A 17,469-nucleotide genomic window follows, 5' to 3' on the forward strand; every position below is an offset into this window, starting at 1 on the left:
CGTGCCTTACACACACACACATGAACACAAGGATCGTATGAGCAAGGAGCAAGTATATTGACTTGTGAACGAGCTGAATACAATGAGGGGGAATGACCCATATTTATACAAGTTCGGGTCTTATCCTAGCCGTTGATTGTCCCTCTGATTCAACGGTAGTGTTTGAATCCGTATCATCATTACAAGGCTACACAGCAGGTCACTCAATGTCTCTAGCCCTTTGGAAGCTCATGGGCGTGTGTCAGAAGCAAGATCAGGGCAGCAGGGCCACCTGACATGAGAGCAGGTGAATGGTCACAGGTTGCACGTGGGCTAGCCGAACATTGCTCACAGGCCGATCACGGGTCGAGCATGGGCCTCTCTTCGTATCACTCATGGGCTGGCCGTGCATGGATTGGAGATCGTTCATGGATCGGTCGCGGGATGTTCTTGGACAGGCCCTTGTATGAGACACGGCCTATCACGGATGGTCTTGGATCATGCTTCGTCCATGGGTTGTGTCACTAGCATCAAGGACTCTTTTCGTCTCAATTTCCAAGTTAAATGAAAATAAGGCTAGCTCCAATTGGTCACGTACCACGTTCTCGGTTTTCCATTCTTTTACCGTAGATAAGAATGCTAGAAAGTTAACACTGGGTTCGAAGTAGAGTTTCCTCGACAAAGTGAGGTTACATTCTTTTAATTTTTCTTTGGGAATTTTCTCAAGCACATTGGCTACAATATTTTCTAACTTATGTAGTATCGACACTTTCTAGGAGCTTTTGTGTCATGTTCGACACTCCGACACGTGTCCGATATGCTCTGACACGCAATTAACGAGTGTCGGAAAATTTGACATGTGATCAACTCTCTTTGACACACTCCGACATGCAATTCCAACACGCACGAGTCAATTTTAAAAACTTTAAATACTTTAGAGGTCAAAATGTAAATATATATAAAAGAGGTAGGGCTGGTGGTTGGGTGTTGCTACCACTACTGTTACCAAAGTTGAAGGGGGGCGGCAACCCTTGCTAGCCCTAGGCGGCGGGGGGGAGCAGCCCTCGTAAGCCTGGGTGAGGCCATCGCCGGCCGGGAAAGGGCTGATGAGGCTCGCCTAGATCACCCTTATGCCTCCATCTTTTTCGCTCTGCAGATCACCTTCTCTAAAGTCTATCACTATCTCCTCGTCGACCTGGCCATTGACGCCATCAACCTCGTTTGCCATCGCCCTTTATAACAATTTCAGTACCTTCGTCGAAAGATAGGGTCAAAGCACTCTCTAGATCTAGCATGAGTGAGCCAAGATGTGACGCTCTGCTCGATTTGAGCCCCACATCTCGTGATCGTGGTCAAGCACAACAAGGTGTAAGTCATAAGCTCACTGTCCTCATTGTTGTCAATGGCAAACTCAGATTCGTTCTAACGCAAACTCTAATCGGTCTCAGCGAGGAGAAGCTGGATTGAAGTCCCTGAGCTAGATTTATTGGAGGTTTTTGTGGAATCTCTGCGATCCTCAGGTCCTACGATGAGGGCTCGCACGGAGATGCAAAATTGCAAAATGCAGAGCATGCATTTTGAAATTCGCTGGTGGGGAGGCTGCTTCGTATAATTTGCAAAAGTGTATAGAATTTGAACAATAAAGTTTTGTAGTTTTGCAAAACTGCAAAACTTCTCGAATATCTTTCCATTTTCTTCTTTTCCTAAATTGTTTAAATTGTTCTGCATCTATGCAAGCTTGCTGTTGAGGAGGCTGATGCTGCTATCAAGGAGGTGTGAACTTGACTAAGAAAGAAAGAAAATGAAAAAAAAAAAAAAATTCTTTACACGAAAATACCCCTTGGCTACAAATAAGATTTTGGGGGCTTCTAAATTGAGGCTCATATTTAAGATTAAATTGACAATTTTGAATCCTTATTTGAGATAAGATCCACTTTAGACCCTCTTTTGAGAAAACAATTTATCTTCAGCCATTATTTAAATTTTTCTAGAATAGCAAGATTCATCCTTGTACTCCAACTAAATTATCCCAACAAGCTTACAAAAGGGGATTTGGATACTTGGAGTGCCAAAACTTGACATTAGAGGATACTTAAGTGCCAAAAATTCGAAAATGTACACTTTAGTGTTAAAATCGTAACAAAATAAATGTCAACGGTAAGAAAATCCAGCTCAAATGCCGACGTGTCATTTTTCCGATGAGACAGACATGGAAAGAAAAGCAAAAACCACGTCGTTTTGCCTTAGATTTGAATTTTAACATAAATATAAAGTAAATTAAATTTAAAGCTAAATTTAAATAATTATTTTTAGAAAACGTAGAGGAAAATCACAGAAGGCGATGGCTATGCAAACCCTTGCCGCTGCCTCACCATTGTCGCTAGCTCTTTCTAGTATTTTTTTATAAATATAAATATTTTAATTAAATTAATATTTATATTTAAAAAAAACAAAACAACGTTGTTTTTATTCTTCGTTACTAACTTAGCTCTTTGACATGCCACGTATGCGAGTTATATTATTAAAAAATTATTATATAAAATTTTCGGCCACCTTTGCTAGACTTACACTTGAGTGTTTCTTTAAAAAAAAAAAAAAAACATTTAAGTGTACTTTCCCGAACTTTTCGTATATATCCCCCGTATTAAATTTTGGCATTCCAAATGTACTTTCGCTCTTACAAAAGCATACAGCGGCCGAAGAACAGCCCAAGTGCTATAACTTGGCACGGGGGGACACTTAAGTGCCATAACTTCGAAAATGTACACTTAAGTGCCACTTTCTTTGAAAAGTGGGACACTTAAGTATCACCTCCAGCGACCCTTATCAGAAATCCTACTTGGCAATATTTTATTATTTTTTATTGCCTACGTGGCTCGCCGGAGAGCTGAGTCGGCTCTAACTCACTAGAAACGACGTCGTCTTCATAATAAAAGCTCTTCCAAAAACGACGTCGTCTCTCCAAATGCCCCAAATCTAAAACCCTAAATCAGCCAAAATCCCTATTGAAGTGCTCGAATCCAAGTCTCGAACCCTAATTTTCATTTGACCAAAATTCCTTCGTCGAATCTTGGAAATGGAGAGTAGGACTCGCAGCGGCGCCTCAATTTCCTCTCATCGAAGCGAAGGAGAAGGCCGACGTTTATGTTTTTATGGGTTACCGAGTCCAAGAAGAACATCGTGGACTTGAATCAATCCTGGGATAAGATTTTATGGATGTGCCCAATATAAAGAAGCGTCGAAGTGCAAATACTTCAAATGGGTCGATGCGAAGTTCTCTGACCGAGCCACAGAGGTGATATTGGATCTACTTCATAAAAGACAACAATCTCTATCTGTGTTCGTGGACGACTTGGACGATGTTGACTCAATGCAAGCTCAAGCGTCTTCAGTTAAACTTTTCAAGAATGAAGTCTCAATGCACGCTCAAACATCTTCAACTAAACCTTTCAAGAATGAAGTTTCAATGATAAAAATTGAATGAAAGTGTTACCAAGCATTTATTATGGTGTTGTTTTGTTGTCTATTGTACCGTATGATAAAATGTAAAGCACTTGAAAATGAGAAAAAGTTTCTCTGACTGCCATAGTTAAAAATGGTGTTGTTCTGGATTAAACGTAGGCTTTTTTCTTTTTGAAAAATGCAAAGAAGTTTGTGTTGTTCCACAAGATCATTGTAGCTTTGTTGTTGTTTGTGCTGTCATATGGAGTTGCCATAAGTTAAATTACCATCATCTTCTCTGTTTTGATGTAGACCAACATATACACAAGACAAACATGAGTGATTACCCGAATGCTATAAGTTGTATTTAGTAATCACTTAAGTGCTAGTCGCGATGAAAAAATGATAATTTAAGTGTCAAGTTATTATTAAAGTGATCAGTTAAGTGTCGCTTGTAGTTAAAAGTGAACAGTTAAGTGCCAAGTTTTTTAAAATATGACCAGTTAAATGCCAATTTTTTTGTGAGTTTTCTCTAAAAATTGCACCAGCCACCACCACCGGCTGCGCCACCAATTATTACCACTAGGCACACTACACAGTAGGCGCTCCAGCCACCACCATGTTGGTGGTGTTGCCGCACAACATACTAGTGCAAGCTGAGCCTTGCACTAGCTCGCACCAATACACATGGTGTAAGATGTGCAAACTGCACACTTGCACCAGGTGTAGGTGCAGTATAAGCCTATAACCCCCACCACAAACCCATAATCATCGGGCATCACCACCAGCCACACCAGCACTCTAGCTACCACCACAGAACACCAACAGCAGCAGCAACAAGTAAAAGCAGAATCCATGACAAACAACAAAAATTGACAAGCAACGCAAGATCATTTCATTGATATTGAAATTAAGTCTCACAACATCAATGAAAAACTAAAGAAAAAAAAAAGATAACCATCCATAGCAAGTGTTATTATAACGTTAACGTTTACATAACTGTTTTGACTCCTAAGTTCCACAAATCCTATCACATCCCATCTCATCAATCAATATGCACGACACCCCCTGTTCGTGCTCCTTTCGATGGGCCTTTCACTTGATTCATAATTCTTGCACTCTTTCTAACTAGACGTGCAACTTCTTCTTCAACTTTTTCAGTATCCACTGACTTAGATGGAGCTGCAAATGTCCTAGGCCGAATTGATTCAAAAGGAACTGCAACTGGGTTCTTTCTCTTCTTTCTTGTTGGCGCAGTTGATGTTTTCTTTTTTGTTGGTGCAGCCGTTGATTCTTAAGTTGGGCCTAAAATAAGAACCTCAGAACTTCTTCCAGGCTACAAAAAAAAAAAAAATTATAAGCAAAAGTCTACAGTATAAATTAAATTAAATGCAGCCAATAAAACTTACATTCAGAATAACTGTTCTAGTACGTTCATCTGTATAAAGGCCATAGCCATATTGTCTTAACCTCTTCCCAAGTGCCCCTCTTGTTTGAATAGGGGCGTCACTTTCAGGAACTTGTGATTTGTTGGCTTTTTTTCTTGCTTTCTTGGGCCCTTCAGCTACAGCCGGGGCTTCTTCAACCAATTCTTCAGCTGTGCGTCTTCTAGATGGCCTTTGTGTAGCTGCCCCTTCACCTAGCCTTCTTCTAGTTGCCTTTCTGTGTAGCCCTTTAACTTTAGTGGCACCTCCTTCTGTTGGGCCTTTTGGTGGTACTGGTGGTGGTACTTGTGGTGCCCCTTGTAGTGATTCTTCTGGTGGCCTCTGTGGTGACCCTTGAGGTGGCTCTTGTGATGGCCCTTCAATTGGCAGTTAAGTTCCAACTTGCTTTCTTCGAACCTGAGAAAAAGGCAAAAGACACCATTAATATAATATCGGGACATATAATAATGTAAAGAAAATGAAAAACTGAATACAAATAGTTGAATTTACCACTTTGGGTATTTCTTTTTCTTTCTTTGAAGAACAGTCGATTGAACCAGGCCGTGATCTTTGCTTTGGCCAATCCTTCAGCTGGCCGTGATGCTGCTTAGGCCAATCCTTCAGCTGGCCATCTTCTACATTGCCTTCTTCGAACAAGCTGTTCAGTTTCATGACTTACTGGGGTTCTTCTTGTGACCTAACAAACACATTACATACAAGGCCAAATAGGATATTATGTACATTTTTATGATAAACGACAAAGCAACATAAATATAAAAATAAATTTAATGACTTACTGGGGTTCTAGTTGTCGACTGAAGAACAGTCGACTCACTTGGCATTGTTGTTTGCATTTCTCCAACTGTCTCTTCACTAGGCCTTTCACCTTGCCTCAACAGTTGTTGTTGCTTCATCAATTGACAACCTTTAATATTGTGGCATGCTAGGCGACAATAAGAACACGTTATCTTTGTACCCTGCCTACTCATTCTTTGCTGACCCAAGACCTCTCCCTCCACCATTCTTCGTCTTCATTTTTGCCTTCCAATTTTCTTCTTCAGTCGCAAAGGTTGAGGTGCTTCATGATCCGTGGGCTCCCAAAACTTGCTACTTCTAATTGGCTGCATCATGAACTGATAAGAAGCAAGGTATCTTGATTTATGGTACCGATCATTGATGTAATCATCTGTATTGTCGCCCTTCAATTGGATGGCACATATGGCATGTGCACATGGAATTCCACTTACTTACCATGCTCTACATGAACACTTCCTGTTTCCTAGATTGACAACATACTTATCAGCACCCTTCATTATCTCATATCCGTCATCTCCATTCCAAATGGGATGACAATGCCTACTTGTAGCCAAGTTCTCATCCAATTTCTTGGCAATCCTAGGACCATATTGTCTTGTCTACTTTGCAGCCTCATTTCTTTGTTTACGCAGCCGTCATAACCGTTAACCGGCTCGTATATCTTCAAGCATTGAGATGACCGGTTTGCATCTGGCATCTATTATCTTGAATTAAATACTTCACAAATGTTGTTGTTGACGTTATCGCAATTGAACTCCTCCTTTGAAGAATGCCTGCACCAATGCTTCGGTTCTAGTTGAAATAGGGTAGCACAACCTTCCTTTGTCAACTGAAGCAGTCCTTCTTTGGCTATTCTAAAGTCAGCCATGTTTGCACTCTTTGCTAATTGCCAAAATTGCAATTGCAGCTTATCCCCTTTGTAGGTCTTTGCCCAATTTCCGTATATGTGCCGCACACACATTCGATGTTCAGCATGGCGCAACAACTCGGCTACTGCCGGAACCAATTCCTACAATAATTCAAAGTAAGAAATACTAGAGCAAATTACATGTTCATATTATAAAGCAAACTATTGACTAAATTTTTCAAAAAGCAAGCATTACATGCCCACCCTTCCCCGTTTGTTATCTCCAAGTCAGCCATCAGATTTTTCAAGAATTAGGACCAATTGTCCTTGTTCTCAATCTTTACAATAGCCCAAGCTAGTGGGAACATTTGGTTATTCGTATCTCTTCCAATCGCCGCCAACAATTCTCCCTTGCACAAGCCCTTCAAGAAACAGCCGTCCAATCCTATAATCCATCTACAACCAGCTAAAAATCCCCGTCTACATGCATCAAAGCACACATAGAACTTATTAAACTTGGTCTCATGATTAGGAAGCGGTCTCTCAACCACCTCTATATACACTCTACTTGTAGGGTTTTGTAGCCTACACTCCCAAGCATACTCCCACACTTGCCCATATTCCTTAGTATACTGACCAATAAGTATCTTTATCACATTTTGCTTTACTCTTTTGCACTGAGTCCTAGATACATTGATGCCTACATGCTCCTTCACAAGCATCCTAAAGTTAGTAATTTTCATCTCAGGCATCAGCTTGATCAGATCGAAGAAGTGCTTGGACAACTATGCACTTGTTACCCTTTTGTTTTGAAAATTAATGGAACAAGTGTGTTCCTCTTGGTAGGCTCTAATCTAGAAAGACCCACTCTTCTTAACAAACGCGCCGTAAATCTTCCATGGACAATTTTGCTGCAAACATCTAGCTCTTACAAATTTCTTAATGTTTCTAATGAAATCAATATTTCTTTGTGCAGTAATGGAGTTCTTCAGTATAGCTTCCCTAAATTGTTTCGCATCATGGAATTTCATACCTACTGACAAAGTAGGAGAGGCAACAGATGGATCATAGGAATGAAACTTACTTTTCCTTCCACGCACAGCTCGTTGATCTTCTTCAAGTTCGTCCTGGGAAGTAGCGGTGTCGATGCTTTCTTCATAATTTGTCTCCTGGCCAGCAACACCAACATCTGCAGGGCCTTCGTCTCTGTTTGGAACTTCATCAGCTACCTGCAAAGTTACAATCTTACAAAAAGTCCATTTGTTTTTTCCTTGACTGTGTAAGCTCCTCATCGTTGTCGTCACTTAAGATTAATAAATTTTCAGCAGCCAACCCTTCATCGTCATTGTCATCATTACCATCACCGGATTTAGCTACTTTTCAATTTAATTCAGTGATGGTAACATCACCTATGTCACCATCGCTCTAGTGAACAGCATCTGCGCCCTTCTCCTCCCTATCTTGTCCATCATGCCTTGCTTCATCCCGAACCTCAGTACTAGCTTGAATACCATCTCCTCATTCTCTTACTTGGGTGCTATCTCTGTCATCATCTTTGTCCTCACTATCACTATTGTTTTCAACAAATACTTTCGCCTCTTTGCCATGAAGATAATGATATATGACATCCCCAAAACTATTATCATCTTCCAAAACTCTCAAACCATCTCTCAAGCATTTTCTAGGAACACAGTACAACAACTTTTGTACTCTACAAGACAAAAATGTCACTATATCCCTAACAAATCCAATATAAGATGCCTTCTTTATATTTACAAAGATAGTACCCTTATTCCCCCCCTCATACTCCCACTCATCCTCCCCAATCACAAAATCCCCACTGTCGTAAACGATGACAGCAACATAGTCCTTATCATGAGCCATTTCTGCAATAAAAGAGAAAAAAAACGATTAACTTTTGGGACCACATTCACAAAGGACAACAGACAATTGCAAGTGGAGGACCCTACACTCTTTATTAAAGAAAAGAAGAAAGAGGGAAGATGCATAGGTAGGTCGTCTGACAGCTGCAGCTTGAAAAGAGGCCTTAGGATAAATAGAGATGGGACCCGATAACTACTTTGATTATGTCGTCGCATTCCTTTAAAATATGGAGAGATCCCTCAGATAAGCATGGTTTCTCATGACACCAATTTCAACAATGCAATTTATTAAAAAAATACCCAGAAGTCTCCATCTCCACGAGAACAAGAGATTCGATTCGAACATGTCCAAGGTCCAATACTCCGAACCCTAACAATCACCAATCACCATCGCACATTTCACATCCGACCACTACAAATTACTTTCGCACATCATAATTCAACATCAAAGCCCTAAATCACACATCACTGTGGATGGGGCGACGTCGAGCCCTACACCGATCCTAAATTGTCAATTCGAACCCCCCAATAGGATTCTAGCACCACATTTGAGCCATAAATCTCACATCAATACCATCAAAGCCTAAGCTTTCCCAGCCGACCCCCAAATTTCAAGTCCGAGTCCTAATAAACGAGTCGGAGCTCTAATTTCACCACAGGGGAGAGGAAGAAGAGAAAAAACCTGAGCAAATCGATGACGGCGAGCAACGATGGCGAGCGACGATGGGGCGGTGACCTGCGAATGGTGATGGAGAGGATGCCAGATCTGGTGTGAACCGATGGACGAACGATTAAAATCCAAATAAGCTAAACGACGTCGTTTAGCACTAAGGAAAAAACGACGTCGTTTAGTTTGGCCAAAACACGTGGATGGGGCGACGTCGTTTTCCTCCTCCACGTGTGCCTTTTTTTTTTTTTTTTACTAAATTTCCATGTCGATTAAGTATGTCGCCGGAAAATGCCACGTCTGCATTTTGGCCGGTTTTTGGCCGGATTGGCACTTAAGTATTCCATTTTACTCCGACATTGGCACTTAAGTGTACCTTTTTTTTAAAAGTTATGGCACTTAAGTGTCTATCCGTACCAAGTTATGGCACTCTAGGTGTCCCAAACTCAGCATACAACTTTACTTTACTAGTCCTTTCCTTAAAAGCATGAAGCTGTTGATGAATTCATCCTTCTTTGGAGTGGGGGCGACTCCTCCAACGGTGCGCTTTTCTCAAACTTTGCGATTTGACTTCCTGATCTGCTCGGTGAGAATGATCTGCTCGCGGAGCAACTTGACCTGCTTGACCTGCTCATTGTGCAACTTGATCTGCTGCTCGTCGCGCAACTTGATCCGTTGCTCGTCGCGCAACTCGTCGCTCAACTTGATCCACTCGTCGCACAACTTGATCCGATGGTCACCCAACTTGATCCGCTGCTCGTCGCCCAACTTGATTTGCTGCTCGTCGCGCAACTCGATCCGCTCGTCGAGCAACTGGATTCGCTCGTCGAGCAACTCGATCCGCTCGTGGAGCAACTCGATCCGCTCGTTACGCAGCTTGTCGCGCACCTTGATCTGCTGCTCCTTGAGCAACTCGATCCGCTCGTCGTGCAGCTTATCGTGCAACTTGATTGGCTGCTCGTCGAACAACTTGATCTGCTCGTCGAGCAACTTGATTTGCTCATGGAGTAACTTGATCCGCTGCTTGTCATGCAACTTGATCTGCTGCTCCTCGTCGCTTGACTTGATCGGCTGCTCGTCGAGCAACTTGATCCGCTCGTCGAGCAACTTGATCCGCTGCTCCTCGCGCAACTTGATCCGCTGCTCCTCGCGCAACTTGATCTGCTGCTCCTCGCGCAACTTGATTTGCTCGTCGCACAACTTGATCCGCTCGTCGCGCAACTTGATGCGCTGCTCGTTGCCCAACTTGATCTGCTGCTCGTCGAGCAACTTGATCTGCTCGTCGCGCAACTTAATCCACTGCTCGTCGCCCAACTTGATCTGCTGCTTGTCGCGCAACTCGATCCGCTCGTGGAGCAACTCGATCCGCTCGTCGAGCAACTCGATCCGCTCGTTGCGCAGCTTGTTGCGCAACTTGATCTGCTGCTCCTCGAGCAACTTGATCTGCTCGTCGCGCAACTTGATCTGCTCGTCGCGCAACTTTATCTGCTGCTCGTCGAGCAACTTGATCTGCTCACCAACCTTCTTAGTCATCGTGGACTTATCTCCCTCCGCCCCGCCCTTCCTTTCTCTCCCTGTCGCTAGCTGACATGACTCCACACTGTCGTCCTCTTCAAAATGCAAAATCGCAGGGTTCACGCTCGCAGATGGCTCAAGCAAAATCTCACCGGATGTTGGTTTAATGTCAGATTTGTTCCTTTTAACCTGACTGTATACATCATCAAGATTCTGTCCATGCTCTTCCTCTTCTTCTTCAACTTCTTCTACTTCTTGCCCTTCTTGCTCTTCTAGTCCCTCATCTTTAGCTGCGTCAACTTGTTCTTCCTCCTCAGCTTGGGGAGGCGCTGAGGGAGAGCAGGCTGATGCAGATGGAGAAAATGGTGAAGTGGAGCCGCTGGGACTCCATGACAGATGAAGAAAATGGGGAAGCTCCACGGCAGCCTCTCCCGAACAATTATCGAGAACGATAGCAGGCTCGGGCGATTGACCCTGCGGCGGACTGGGTTCGTGGCCCAGGACGATTTGTTGTGTCTGCACCTGACCATACAGGAGACGCTCGTGCTCTGTGCGCTTCTCTGGTTGCCGACACTGGGGAGGCGGTGCAGCGTAACAATGTCCTTGTGGATCTTTGTTCTCCATAGCCTTGGCCACGAAAAAGAAGGAGAAAACGAGAGAAACATATAATTACATCCTCTGTGAAAATATGTCAATAAAATCGCCAATTCTTTTGTATTTAAAGATTTGATTTTTCTTCTGAGACTAATAAAAGACATGATTTTCATTCTGAGACTAATCAAATAATTAATTAACCACAGAAGTGAGCCGTTTAGGGTAGAAATTGATGAGAAGCAATGGCTATATTGCGATTTGACCAATGATGAACAAGAGGCTAATTATTATTTTCTAAACAATAGAGTACAGTTTGAATTTGAAGGAAACTCATCATAAGAAAGTAATTAAATTGAAAGAAACATGCAACTATGAAAACAATCAACAGTGATTTTGTCTATCTAGTGAAAATGGTGTGGATTTAGTCATATAAAGAGGTGAAAATAGCATCATCCATTTTTTATAGGCACATTTTCCTATAGTTGTTATAATTCATTAATAAGCGATGATCATTTGTGGCATGTTTATTTGTGGAGAGAATAACAACACAAATACCATAACTTTTGTATAGCGCTCACTTGAATGCCATAACTTTTTTTTTTTTTACTCATTTAAGTATCACATGGGAGAAAAGTTGATCATTTAAATGTCATTTTCGACAAATCATCTTACGTGATTTTTTTATTAATTATCTAAGTTAGTAATAGCAATGCCATATAGAACAACCGACGTCCACATTGAACAACCGGCATTCACATTGGACAAGTGATTGACTTTTCAAAATTGTAGTAATCAAGTGAGCGAAAAAAAAGAAGAAGAAGTTATGATACTCAAGTGAGCGTCATACCAAAGTTATGATACTTGTGCTGTTTTAACCCCTTCATTTGTGCTTAAGCAAAAACAAAAAGCAACATTTTGCTTTCTTATAAAATTCAAAAGACTAATACCTCCAAAAATCTTAAATTGGTATCTCATACCACATATAATCCAAAGTAGTTTTTATGTTATAAAAACTCTTAAACTAGTATAACTGTACCGCATTTGCCTCAAACTGATATTTTCATCATAAAAAATCTCAAACCGGTACACCCATGTCACCTTTACCCCATACTGACGTAAATTTAGGATTTTTTGCAGGTAAATGTAATGGCACAGATATACTAGCTTACGATTTTTCAAGACAAATTAATTTGGGGTAATATGTGACACAAATGTACCCACTTTGGATTTTTTTAGACAAATTAATTTGGGGTAATATGTACCGGTTTGGGAGTTTTTGTGAAACGTTAATTTACCAGTTTGGGGTTTTTTATGGCATTAACCCAAATTTTTACCTAAAGTTCAAAAGATTATAATAGAAAACTTATATGTTAATTGACTTACTAAAATTGTATATCGTGAAAATTCCAAGAACTACGACTTAGAAAAAATCATCGCGTACCTGCTGTGAGTCTTCATCCTTGCCTTCACCTACATGCAGCTTCCCCAAGGATGATCTTATTTCTTGTAGACCTTGAATATTTTTAATCTCCCTGCATCGGCGGATTTCTAAAATTTTCAGCATCTTCAGATTTGATATGTTAGGCAACTTTCGGAGATGATCACAGTCCGAAAGCGTCAAGCTTATCAAGGAAGTTAACTGGCCAAGCCCTTTGAGGTTCCGTATTTCGCAGTGAGATATATCTATTATCTCCAGGGCTCCTAGCTCTCCAAGCCCTTCAACCTCTCTAACTGCAGAGTGTGAGAGCCGTAATTCGTTCAAACTTTTCAAACATTGGACGGTCGGCAATCTTTTCAATGACAAACAGCCTCGAACTGACAAGAATGACAGTGTTGATGGAAGCTGCTGTATTCTCCTGAGGTTTGCACCTGACACGACAAGTTTTGTGAGCTGAGGGAGACATTTATCCCTCAAGCGAAGGTCCGTGATCCGTGAATGAGACAATTCCAACACCTTCAGCCTCAGAAATCTTTTGGGCCAAAGAAAGGAGAGAACCACCCCCCTGGTCAGGATGGAATTCATCACCCTCTGCGTTGAGGGTAGTTTTAGTTCCTCGGGATCTTCATCTCCAAGGCACAACTCTTCCAATTTTGTCAAGTTGTCAATGAATGGCATAGCCTTCATGCTCCTAGAGATCACACGCAAGCGAGTCAAACTAGAGGGTAGTATTGGCAATGCTTCAATCCTGTCGCAGTTCAGTAAATCAAGGGTCTGAAGACAGCAAAGTGACTGGATGCACGGCGGCAAGCTAGAAATACGAGTATATCCTAGAACCAACATTCTCAGAGATTTCAATTCCCCGATATGACTCGGAATGTCCCCTTCCAAGCTCCTACATTGCAAGGCATGCATCTCCTCGAGGTTGGTTAGCCTTCCAAAATCACAAGGGAATTCTCTTGTGAAACAGAAGTCCATTTTCAGTACTTTCAAGCCCCGCAGGTTAGTGATCGAACCTGGCAAATTGCAAATACCTGTCCCCGATACATCCAGTTCGATCAATGATCTTCCCAAATTGCCAATTGAGTCTGGAAGCTCCCCTAGACGACGGCAGTTTCTCAAAGATATTTGCTTCAGTTGCACCAGCTCTCCAATTGAGTCAGGGAGTTCAACAATTTTCGCACTATCCAGCAAGAGCACTGAAAGAGCTTCCAGCTGACCCAATGATTGGGGCAGCCCACTCAGAGAGAAGCAATTAGAGGCACTGAGAATTTTAAGTTTCTTCATATTGGCTAGGGTGCTGGGAATTTCCTTTATAGAGGTTCCATCAATTAGAAGTTCTTTCATTTCTTTCATATCAGTAAGTTCTTTTGGCAACATGCTGAGTTCACTGCAGAACTTCAAATTCAGGGTGACTAAGAACTTTAGATGAGCAATTGAAGCATCAATCTTCACAAGTCGAGAACAATGCTCGAGAATCAATATCTCCAACTTCTCAAAACCAGAGAAATCAGGAGTAATCAGTAGGTCGGTACACCCCGTAAGGTTTAGAATTCTCAACTGTGGCATCTGCAAAACAACAGAAATGTCTAGATAGAGTTGACATCAAACTGAATCAAGCCAAAAAATCTCTTCATAGTTACCTTGATTTGACTCCACCCTTTCCAGTTATGCGCAACCTTACTCCATGATAAATCGAGAATGACTAGCTCTTTTAGATGCAGATCACAAGCTCCAAATGTCTCGGGGCACACTTGCCAATCAAGCCACCTTAAATTCGATAGGGAATTCTTAGAGTCTCCTATGATTCTGGCTTTACCCATATTGAGATACCTCAGGCCTGGCAGAAGTTCAAATTCTTCACATGTAAAGCAGTCATGGCAAATATTATCATACTTGAGATCAAGAGCTTGGACCCTTTTAGTTCCCTGCAAATGAAAGAACAGTTAAATGCAAAAATATCATTCTCACGTGCCATTAGACGTCCATCTGCTCTTCTTTAAGTGAATTTTATTTGACTTGCTCAACTCAAGAAATCATTATCACTCGCGGGCGTACCTTCCTTTCCTTCAACATGGATACTGCATCCGCATGATCCCATAGCCTACTGCGCCTTTCAGGCCTTTTGGGATCTTCATTCTTGACGATTTGCTGACAAAGATTTCTCAGCTGATCATGCATCCATAGTTTGTTATTTTCTCCAATTTGCACCAAAGACATGTCGAGCAAAACTTTGATTCCACTAAGAGGATCATAGCCGCAAGCACACCACATGGAAAAGGGATTGGCAATATCCTTTCCAACAAAGAAACATGCTATATCCAGTAATATTTCTTTGGTCTCATAATTAAGAAACTCAAAGCTTGCCATCAACATGCGTTCAACTGGATCGCCATGTTTTCTCATTATCTTCAAGGTATGTTGCCATAATGTTGAGGGCGCTCTACATAAAAGAGGAGCTAGAACCTCAATCGCTAAAGGAATTCGTCCAGTTACAGATATGATTTCATCGAACAGAGAGTCATATCTATCTGGGAATTGCAGGACATGAGAAGCATGCCTCCGAAAGAGAAAAAGAGCTTGATCAGGTTTCAGAGGTTCGACTTCATATTTTTCTGCCACTTCAGGTATATCAATAAGACCATAGTCACACGTAGTCACAATGATCCTACTTCTTGGACCAAACCAACTAAGCTTCCCAATGAATGGTTCAAGTTGATGATAATGACTGACATCATCAAGGATAATAAGAACTCTCATGCTATGAAATCTATGCCTGATGATGTGCGCACCTTCTTCACAAGTAAACATTGGGCAGCTTCGCTTTAGCAGGTCGGAAATCAACTGATTTTGCAAAGACTTGAGTCCTTCAGATTGTGTGAACCTCTCTCGAATGTCCTCAAGATAGCTACAGCCATCAAAGAGAGAAGTGATGGCTTTATAAACAAACTTTGCAATAGTTGTCTTGCCAACCCCACCAGTGCCATAGATTCCAACTACTCGGACATCCCCACCATGTAACCCAACTGCTTGTCCTTCTTTATAGCAAACGCCAAGTTTTGTCAAGACCTCTTGTACTCGATCCTGAATTCCAACCAAATTCTCCTTAACATCCCACTTACTGAACAGTTGCAGCACATCTAAGAGGAGTTGCTTTAAAAGCTTGTAATTAGACCTGTTAAAATTGAATTAGGGATACAAGCAGCAATTAAGAAACAAGATGGCAGTTGGAAAGAGAGCGAGCAGAAAGGAGTTAAATTATACACTCAATTGGGCCGGCAGAACTAAGCAATTCATGAAAAGAGCGAAGGACAGGAAGGTTTCGTTGCGTGACCAGTAATCTTGTGAATGTAACGATAGCAGACGACATGTTCACTCAAAACCATTCTTCTCACTGTCAGAAGACTATGAATCCTATATAGATAAGGTCCTAAGAAAATATCAAGTGAAATCAGCTAAATCGAATTACCAAGAATTGTTGTCTGCAGAGTAAAATCTGTCCTGATCCCCAACCTCACGAAGATCTCTTCCCCATGCATCGATTGTCCTGCCATCCATTCCCTTCATCTCGTGCTCCTTCAAGGATATTTCGAAAGAACCCCTGACGAGTCGCACATCCGAGGGATCTACGTCATAAAAAATGGGAATGATCGTTTGGCCATTTGTTCTTCTGCACTCCAACATTAGACCCAACTCCACGAGGCAACTTTCGGAGGAAGCGTAGCCCTTGGAGATGATTGGAATCGATAAGTTGGATCGCTTGATCACTTCAACTAGGTCTTCCCCTTCAGGCAGCTTTTTGCCTTCTCCAAAGACCGAGATCCCGGATCTCGTGAGTTGAACCATCAGGAAGTCTATGAATGCATCAGGGATATCTGGTCCTCTGTTGAAACTCAAGAAAACACCCAAAAAATCTTTCCTAGCGAAGGTAGAGCTGGACGAGGAGGATCCTACCTGTAGAAAAAGAAAGAAGGTCAAGGGACTCAACTCAACAAACATAATTCAGATGGGAAGCATAAATTGACATCGCGCACCTCCTCGCTCGCTTTATCCGCGCCGTCGCGCTCCGGCGTTTCCGATAGGAGGGAAAAGGCGGAGAGAGCAATCCAAACCGCCAGAGCCAAAGCATAAGTCTCGATCCTCGGATGACGAAGTGCTAAACAACCAAGCATGCCCATGCTGAACCCTCGCAGCAGCTCGGCCGCGCCGGTGAATTTCCGCCAAGGGCGGACACAGAGCACCAATAACGCGACCCATACCGCGAAGAAGGAAGCCAGCGTCTCCGCGCTTCGGTCCCTTAACACCGTGGAGAAGGCCAAAACCAGAAGAGCTGACACCATCAGCTTGGCCAGGCCCGCGTCCCTCCTCCTGATTCGGCCGTGTAAGGCGGATACAACCACCCAAACGGCGAGCGCCAACGTCAACCACTTCACCCCGGATCAAGCAAAGCAAGACGCAGAGACGCGACCGCCATCATCACAAGCTCTCTCTCTCTCTCTCTCTCTCTCTCTCCTGCGGGCATCTAAAAACATGTGATTGCTCGGTTGCAGACGGATAGAGACGGCCGTTGACTCGGACTTCTCATGCAAGTGTCCCCGCCATTGGAGGGTCATAAAAATGAAAAATAAAGTAAGACTACGAGGAATGTGAAACCGGAGGAGTAATATATATGAGGTGCATGCGATCTAAGCAGTTCTTTTTCTTTTTTCAAATAATATTTGTTGACACCTAATTTTTGAAAAATAAAATTATATTTTGAACAAATAAAAAGAAAAAAAAATTAAAATGGGGGAAATTGATTTGATTGAATTATATAAGGAAATATGGAATTCTGATGAATGTCCAGATTTTGCTAAATGCAGAAG

General features: G+C 42.1%; 1 protein-coding gene across 1 annotated transcript; it reads right to left on the reverse strand.

Moving 5' to 3' along the window:
• Positions 1-9,513: 9,513 nt before the first annotated feature.
• Positions 9,514-17,096, reverse strand: LOC104456429 (disease resistance protein RUN1-like). The gene is made up of 6 exons (XM_039308164.1): positions 16,639-17,096; positions 16,074-16,558; positions 14,663-15,779; positions 14,248-14,532; positions 12,608-14,173; positions 9,514-11,199 (listed from the first exon to the last, which is right to left on the reverse strand). The coding sequence occupies exons 1-6, from the start codon at positions 16,942-16,944 to the stop codon at positions 9,610-9,612; spliced, it is 5,349 nt and encodes a 1,782-aa protein (XP_039164098.1). The 5' UTR covers positions 16,945-17,096; the 3' UTR covers positions 9,514-9,609.
• Positions 17,097-17,469: the final 373 nt, after the last annotated feature.

Source organism: Eucalyptus grandis, chromosome 3 (genome assembly GCF_016545825.1).
Source record: "Eucalyptus grandis isolate ANBG69807.140 chromosome 3, ASM1654582v1, whole genome shotgun sequence".
NCBI classification, from domain to species: domain Eukaryota; kingdom Viridiplantae; phylum Streptophyta; class Magnoliopsida; order Myrtales; family Myrtaceae; genus Eucalyptus; species Eucalyptus grandis.